The sequence below is a fragment of the Perkinsus marinus genome (genome assembly GCF_000006405.1).
Source record: "Perkinsus marinus ATCC 50983 genomic scaffold scf_1104296970058, whole genome shotgun sequence".
In the NCBI taxonomy this organism is placed as follows: domain Eukaryota; phylum Perkinsozoa; order Perkinsida; family Perkinsidae; genus Perkinsus; species Perkinsus marinus.
In genome coordinates this window covers 9,870-18,427 of record NW_003202588.1, presented here as the reverse complement: position 1 = coordinate 18,427, position 8,558 = coordinate 9,870, and the positions used below count along the sequence as shown (strand labels likewise).

The 8,558-nt window shown below is 39.0% G+C and overlaps 2 protein-coding genes and 1 non-coding gene across 3 annotated transcripts in view; all 3 read right to left on the bottom strand.

The window, feature by feature from the left end:
* The window catches only part of Pmar_PMAR025748 (hypothetical protein), a gene marked incomplete at both ends in the record, with an annotated part of 6,946 nt that extends 3,013 nt beyond the window's left edge, over positions 1-3,933 (bottom strand). Inside the window, 6 exons of the mRNA XM_002767763.1 lie at positions 328-402; positions 1,305-1,457; positions 1,779-1,830; positions 1,877-1,985; positions 3,113-3,222; positions 3,833-3,933. Of these exons, the coding sequence (XP_002767809.1) occupies positions 328-402; positions 1,305-1,457; positions 1,779-1,830; positions 1,877-1,985; positions 3,113-3,222; positions 3,833-3,933 (600 nt within the window). The remainder of the gene's footprint in view (positions 1-327; positions 403-1,304; positions 1,458-1,778; positions 1,831-1,876; positions 1,986-3,112; positions 3,223-3,832) is intronic.
* Positions 3,934-4,335: 402 nt separating this feature from the next.
* Positions 4,336-4,408, bottom strand: Pmar_PMAR025747. Its single transcript has one exon. It is a non-coding gene; the product is annotated as a tRNA-Arg (tRNA).
* Positions 4,409-5,584: 1,176 nt separating this feature from the next.
* On the bottom strand, positions 5,585-8,558 carry Pmar_PMAR025746 (Glucosylceramidase precursor, putative; the record flags this gene model as incomplete). Its single annotated transcript, XM_002767762.1, has 7 exons — positions 5,585-5,728; positions 5,781-5,954; positions 6,335-6,385; positions 6,435-6,559; positions 7,218-7,327; positions 8,257-8,445; positions 8,497-8,558. Coding segments are annotated over 7 exons (855 nt in total), but the record flags the coding sequence as incomplete, so codon positions are not given.

The following is an 8,558-nucleotide window of genomic DNA, read 5'->3' as shown; positions in this document are numbered from 1 at the left end:
CCACACCTCTAAGTATCGATTCTTGAAGGTTATTTCCTAAACTGTAGTTTTACATTGATAAAAATGTAAAATGTAAATTCACTACTTCGCGGCTCACCATCGGAATTTATGTTCACTTTCCTCAGCTGAGCTTAGTAGTTTCCTCACTATTAATTGAGATCTTCGTACGAACTAGGGTAGAAACTCATAAAAATCAATGATAATTTCCCAAAATTTCCATAATGTCATCACCAAAATATTTAGTTGACAATTTTTTTCCTCCAAACTGTCACCACTTGCGTAAAAATTTATAATATCACGAATACGCATACGATGTTTTCCACTTACTTCGAGATCGATAACAATAACTAGACGATACGCATACCATCCGCCGTACTTCGGATGGAGGTTCAAGGGTAGAACCTACGCGAAAACTACGATAAATCTAACTCTACTTATTCACATATGATGGAGTTTCACCACCCTAGTGATATGAACAACTACTGCATATCACCGCGAATATCGCCTTTTTCACCGAGTTTACGACGCCACTTCGCGTAAAACTGTTGAAACTTCATTTTTCCACAACTTCAATTTTTTTTCTAATCTAGGAGGTAGAGCGAATTTCACCAGTTGCTGATCAGTGCTGCGTGCTCACAAAAATGTTTAGAAAAATCGAATAAAATGTATTCCGCAGTGTTGGAGGAATATTACCTCGCTTTCTGCAGCTGAGTTCCTCACGAATTATACAATTTTACATGACAGTTTTGGTGTACAGAAACCGACAAAAAATCGAAAAATTTCCTCACAATTTTCATATTGTCATCATCACCAACACATGTAGTTGATGACCATGTGCATATTTCACCACAATTCCAACGTGTAAAAATATCAACCTCTGTGACAGCGCGTTATTTTATCAATTTTTATTCCTTTTTTCCGCGCTATTTCATCCTAACGCCTTTTTTCCCAGATAGTATTAGAATACATGTTCGCTCTCCTCAACTGAGCTTGGGAGTTTCCTCAGTATGGAAATCAACGAAAATTTCCCAAAATTTTCTCATAATTTTCATATTATCACCAGATGATGACCATGCGCATATTCTCCCTTCCCTCACTGTTATTAATCTACTTCAAGCGGTGTTGGAATATATGGTCGCTTTTTCCGGCTGGCCTCAGGAATTTCCTCACTTACTGTACAAGTTCACACACGAATTCGTTCAGAAGTGCACAGAAATTTCCTCAAAATTTTCATATTGTAATCATCGCCAACACATGCGGTTTACTATGTGCATATTTTCCCCCACACACACACGCTGACTCACTTTATCATACGCGGAACCCCAGAGATCCTTATCGCGCACATCATGCATGGCCTCTCGCACTTCAACTTCCCATTCGGTTTTCTCAGGCCCTTCTTGTAAAAACTCCGGGGATAAATGCATATCGAGACCGGCAACTTGACCGAGTGATTGTACCTAGTGATAATATTAAAATTTCGGAAAATTTTATACTCCAACCCTTGAGGAAAGCGAACATATACTCCAACTGTAATTTCACCCTAGTGATATGAAAAACAATATTTCACGACTTCTGCATATCACCGCGAATATCGGGTTTTCCACCTAACATCGCGCCATTTACGGGTTGTGAAACTCCAATGAATATGATCATATGAAGTTAATGCAGCATACAAGAACATCAATTTTACCGCAGGATCACCAGAGTCTTTGCTTTCCTGAATAGTAAAACCACCCGAAATTCTTCCAATTTACGTGTAAAAAAGGCGGCTTGTCTACATTCATGACCGTAACGATATGATCCTCACACGACAGCTCTTCAACCAACAATCTGAGATTCGCAAAGTGTTATAAATAAAACGCCGGTAAGCTCCTACGGTTTCAGTTTTCTCCCGATGAAATCGCTGCCCTCCGAAACGAAATCGAACTTTCCCCCCACCTTTTCACCGTCTCTGCTACGCTCACTATAAGCCTCAAGAACAGCACCTACATAACATTGGAGTTTGGTGATAACAATGTTGGAATTTTCAGAGAGTCTTATTGTTGGTTTCTGTATGCTTCTGTCTGAATTCGTATGTAAACTTGTATAAACTCTGCTGAGGAAAGGAAATATATATTCCTCCAACACTGGAGTTCACAACCAGTTTTACGCGAAGTGGTGCAATACTCTGCGATATTCGCGGTGATATGCAGTAGTCGTGAAATATATTTTTTACTAGTGTTTTTCATATCACTAGGGTGGTGTAACACCGATGTCGTTGTTGTTGGTATAAATGATGTTTGGTTTCCTCAGCTGATTTCAGTAGTTTCCTCACTAATTGTACTACTTATACATACAAACTCGATTAGAAGCCTACAGAAACCAGTGAGAATTTCCTCAATTTTCATCCTCAAAATTTTAACCACACATGTAGTTGCATATTCGCCGCTACACAACACAATGTGAAATCATCCAGGAACCTATAAGGTTACCGAGAAGGGGTAACTCATTTTGAATATTCCGCGTATGGCAAGCAACACATTCTTCAATGAGTTAGAAATGTCATAATCACATTAGGACCATCATTTTCCCCATTGCCTGGGTAACGTTATTTCTCAAAACTATACGCTTTCCTGGAAGACACTCTTTAGTTGGTCGCAAGTTCTAAGGCGCGTAATTTTTATGCCTAAAATTTTTTTTCGCAAGTAGATTCATTAAGCTCAGTTTTGTATATTTCTTTTCATGGTCTCTGAGCTAAATTCTATCAAAAAAATCATAAATTTTCATCAGAACTAATGTGAAAAAAATGCAGAAAATTCTGCATTCGCGTGCACAAAGCCTTTGTGAAATGAGAGAAAATACTCAGAAATTTCGAATGACCTACAGAAAATAACGCTACAATGAGTAAATGAAAATTTTCGCTGACAAAAATTTCCGCTATCATTCGCATCGTGCGGAAAAATAAGATTGTCATCATCACCAAAAACATATATAAAAAAACATTTTCACACAAGAAAGATGTATAAAAACAGATTATAGGGAAACGGCCGATCTGAAAAAATTTCATATATGGAAAACATCACGGCGAAACTGATGGTATAAATGATGAAAAATGAAAAATATCAAAACTCACCTCGAAAGAAATTTTTGTTAGAAATGCAAATCACGCCCAAACGATTCCTTCCGGAAACTTCAATTAGTTGTGGTAATTCCGGAGCAACTTCTATTCGAAAGTCGTTGTACCTGCGGAAAATATTAATGAAGTTTCACTCCGAAATTTAACTATCACTTTTTGCCGGTATGGAAAGATATGCACGTAGTCAACTACATATATATGTAGGTGAAATTTTGAGAATGAAAATTGAGAGAATTCCTATTGGTTTCCATACACTTCTACCCGAATTTGTATGTAAACTTGTATAATTAGTGAGGAAATTTATTCCAACACTGATTCCTGCCGTGTGGACCAAATGCTTATCCAGAATAATATTTTCAACTTCGCCTTCAAATTTTTGGGAGTTCGAAAGTCGACTTTTAGTAATATCAACATGATAACAATGTGAATCGATTGACACCAAGGTTTTAGAAGCGTTACGTAGTCTTGAAAAATGCCATCTAGAAAATCTAATTATCCATAAGTGTTTAGTTCGCTAAAACGCGTTAAAATTATCGAGAAATATGCACATGGTCATCAACTACATTTGTTGGTGATGACAATTTGAAATATGATAAAATTTATACAAAGCAGTTCGTATGTCCAACAGTAGTGTTACTAATATGCTGAGAATATAATTTTCCGATTTGTTTTTCCTAATCATCAAAATTGAAATCCTCACGTAAATATGGCAATTACCAATCGACGACGAAAGGCGTTGTCTCCATACCGACATCTTTGGAGACTTCATCACAGATCTTTAAGACTCTTTCTACCGAACTCTCACTCAGAGTGGTCATTATTAATTATATTAATATAACACTAACTTTAAGTGCCATCCTAGTAATATTAATATAACACTAACTTTGAGTGCCATCCTAGTAATATTAATATAACACTAACTTTAAGTGCCATCCTAGTAATATTAATATAACACTAACTTTAAGTGCCATCCTAGTAATATTAATATAACACTAACTTTAAGTGCCATCCTAGTAATATTAATATAACACTAACTTTAAGTGCCATCCTAGTAATATTAATATAACACTAACTTTAAGTGCCATCCTAGTAATATTAATATAACACTAACTTTAAGCATTAGTATACTTTAACATCAACACCCTACACATGAAACTCCGAGACCGCAGAATCTTCCAAATACTATACCGCCGAAAAAGGAGACGCGGTGGGGAATAAAACGATCTCGGTGGGACTCGAACCCACAGTCTTTGGTTCCGAAGACCAACGCCTTATCCATTAGGCCACGAGACCACTATTCACAGAGCATCCCACAACCTTCGGACGACGGAGAGCCTATGAGGATAATAAATAACAGAGTTTATCTCATTCAGTGAACAGAAGTGACCTTCACGCCATGCCGTTCGCAGTTGATGGAGGTTCTGTGATGGGAGTTTTGACAATATGTCACGGACGAGGGTGGATCTCACAAACCCATGTGGGAAGCAGTCGACGTCCGTGACGCATCCAGTGCCCGGGATAAAACACGGCTATACCAATCAGCCACCGTGCAGATCCCGAGTGAATGCCCCTCATCTCAGATAGAAAAAAATATTAACTCCGTCACACCCAAGATATCTCGTCTGATGCCTAACTAAGAGAGCTTGCGGGTTTCCAACAGGAATTCTCAAGCACTCTGGGGGAACTTTCTCTGTTCTTGGGTGTGTGGTCCGAAGGTGACCAGACTGAATCACTGCTTTAGCAACGACTTGACGTCTTGCTTTTCTCTTGAAATTCGGTCATCTGTCTTTCGGCTATCCGTAAACTTGCTCTCTCGGGAGACCTTCACACTTCCACTCGGGAACATAACGTCCCCTCAAGAATCATAGTATGATGTGAATGGTATTATTCCCCCAAAATCACCACACTCGCCCTGTGAGACCCTCCCCACTTCGCGAATCGTCCGATTTCCATGAGGGTAGTTCCACTCGTAGTTGACCTCGTGCACATTGTCCTACAATAACCTACTCCTTGCTCGACAATCTCGCGGGGCTTACCCTCAACACAACTCAGTACCAGAGTATAGAAAACGAAGACCTCGACGAGCGACCGTTAGCGTATTGTTCTCAAAAATTTGATTCCTAATCGAGGGACCAACGCTTTTCACAACAAAAACAAGGAGGAAAAGAATATCTCCTACTGGTGTCTCTTCGCGTGTTAATGCACATAGTCAAAGTCTTGATTCAACACTGTAGGTGACCGTGTGCATATATTATTGTTGCTCGACTATGTCGCGATACACAACTCAGTATGAGAGTATAGAAAATGGGACTGAAGATCTTGATGAACGATCGTTGACAAACAAGAAGAATAATAATAGTCTCAGAATTCTCACATAATATCAAGACTCCGTAATCGAAGTCAACCGAAAGAACCCTGGACACGTGACATCCACATTCACATTGGGTGAATCCGTGGATAGCAGACGGGTCAAAATCTACCCTTTACAACGAGTGTTGAAACACTGAGGTTCTCAACATTCTCAAGGGTAACTGTAACATGCTGACCGTCACCAAGTTCAACATCGATATCAAACGTAGACGCATGCTCCTTGTCTTCCTCATCACGTATTATCTAAAGAAGACTTTTGTTAGAGAACTGAAATGATAAAATGCTATGAGCTCACAAGAACAACGACTTCAGTTCTATCAGGATTGATAGTAGCCATAGCCTCTACCCCTGCCGGGTGTATACCATCTGCGGGTTTGCCGGGATTCACTACTTCAACAGAGGAAAGAAGATATGATCCTTTCCTCACATAACGAGTTACTTGCCCAAATGTATAATACGCGTCTTTAGCCTGAATAAAAACAACAACAACAATAACAATAACAATAACAATAACAATAACAATAACAATAACAATAACAATAACAATAACAATAACAATAACAACAACATATGTTTTACGTGATATGGGGTGACTCGTCTTACGTAAAGTGTTTTCAATTCACTTCATATCGCGTTTTTCCCAGAGAGTACACCACTTCACGTAAGACGGGTCGTGAAACTCCAATTTTATACGAAAGAAATGTTGATAAGTATTCATAGTTGACTTGATATCTTGCTCTCTTGCTCTTCTTTGTATAATCTATAGCTGACCCCTTAACAGACTTTATAGCTGTACAACAGTTATTTGAGCTGTATATACCCTATCGTCAGCAGCTCACTCGAACTCACTATGAAAGTTCCGTTGTCAAGAAGAACAATATTCTCATTTCCTCCAGCACCCTGACAAAAAATAGTATCAAACAATAAAAGGCAAATTTATCATCGTTACTGCAGTCAAACTGTAGTCGACGAAAGCCCGTGAGCCACCAGTAACAAAGTCCACAATAACACCATGGGGCATGCGTACTGCGAGTTGCCAAGGCGTGGGGAAGTTGATATCGGTACTTCCCAGAGCTGATCACACACGGACATACAAACACTCTAGTGATATGAACAAAACACATATTTCACAACTACTGCATATCACCGCAAATTCCGCAATTTCACGTAAAACGGGTTGTGAAACTCCACGTTTGGTGAATTATATTTTTGCTCAAACTCCGAGGTTGACTCACTTGTTAAAGAAGTATATGTATGAATTTGGGTAGGAGTGATCAAAACCCAAAAAGAATTTCGCAAAATTTTCTCAGAATTTTCGTATTGTCATCACCGACACCTGTAGTTGATGACCATATTTGCATATGAGTAACGATCAATACGACAGTTCCAAATATATAAACTCCCAAGATAGTTTTCTGCCATTTGACCCTAGTACGACTATAGACTACGTAACGCGTCTGTCAATCGATCCACATTGTTATCATGTTGATACTACTAAAAGTTGACTTTCGAACTCCTTAAAATTTGAAGGTTAAGTTGAAAATACTATTCTTGATAACCATTTGATTCACACTGAATATTCAAGCCTTGTCGGAATTTCAGCAAAATTCGCGCGCCTTAAAAAAAATAATATTAAAAATGTATTAAAAATATTAGAATGCAAATAGTAAAGTTTCCGAAAATTCCTCAGAAAAAGACACCCTTTTTCATAGAAAGCGCCAAAGCAGCCTACCATTTTCAGTGGAGAGTAACTGATATCGACTTAAATATTTTTCTTTATAATCCTTGAGAGCATCATATTGGTCAAAAAAATACCAATGGATTCCGGCACCGTGGACATATCTGAAAAAAGAAAACATAATACGATTCAAATCTCATATAAAAAATGTTAGCTTTTTTTCAACTAAAGAAAAGGCAACAATACGTGGCTGCCAAAGGCTGCTAGGGATAGTACAGTCCTACAAACACGACTCGAAGAATTGCTCGACATTGGCAACATAGGACTGGATTTCGAACTGGGCACGTGTACAGAAAGCAACAAAAATCTCTCAAAATGTCTACAGAATTTTCATATTGTCACCACCAAGAAAATGAAGTTGACCTGCGACAAGATACAGTGTTGGAGGAATATATATTTCCTTTTCTCAGCAGAGTTTATACAAGTTTACATACGAGTTCAGACAGAAGCATACAGAAGCCAATGGAGTTTCACCACCCTAGTGATATGAAAAACACTAGTGAAAACATATTTCACGACTACGCCATAGCGCGAATATCGCGTTTTTCACCGAGTTTTACGACGCCACTTCACGTAAAATGGCGTGTGAAACTCTAATAAGAATTTCTCAAAATTTCAACATTCTCATCACCAACACACGTAGTAGTTGTTGAGCATGTGCATATTTTCCCATACTGCTAAAAGTTGCGGAGCGAGCGAAGCGAGTGGAGCATATACCGCAACAACGGGCACTTTCGCGTTGTGCGTGCGTGCGTGAGTGCGTGCAGAATTATTCTGGCTTAACCACGAAGCGTGGGAGGCTATCAGATACATCAAACGACTCCTCTGTATGCCTAGGTGTAGGCAAAAATCCGGAAACTCGATTGTACGAGCAGCTCGACGAGATATGCACGATAAGCTTTAATGACGGGAAAATGTCCTACCTGGGGATCGAAGCGAGGACCTATGTAAAATTCATTTATCTAATCAATAGACGTGGACTAAGTGAGCTCCGCCCCTTCGTCACGAAGGCCTAGTGATAAACAGTTCTTACTCAGCCGCGACATCATCCTCAATAATCAACTTAGCAACTTCTGGTAGGAAATTCTTATCGTCATCATTGAATAACAACTTAGTGCTTTTATTCGCCGCCTTCATCGCCGGTCCCAAATGATCTCGTATAAAGGCGAGCTGAGCCTCAGGTGTGAAAATGCAAGTCGCCCAATTTTGAGTTATATAATTCCTATCAAAACATCACTACTCACACAATTTCATATTCACTTTACCAACTTACTGTGGTTCGTTCTGTTGCGTTATCGCCCATATTGGTACTCCTAATTTCTCATAAGCGTCCAC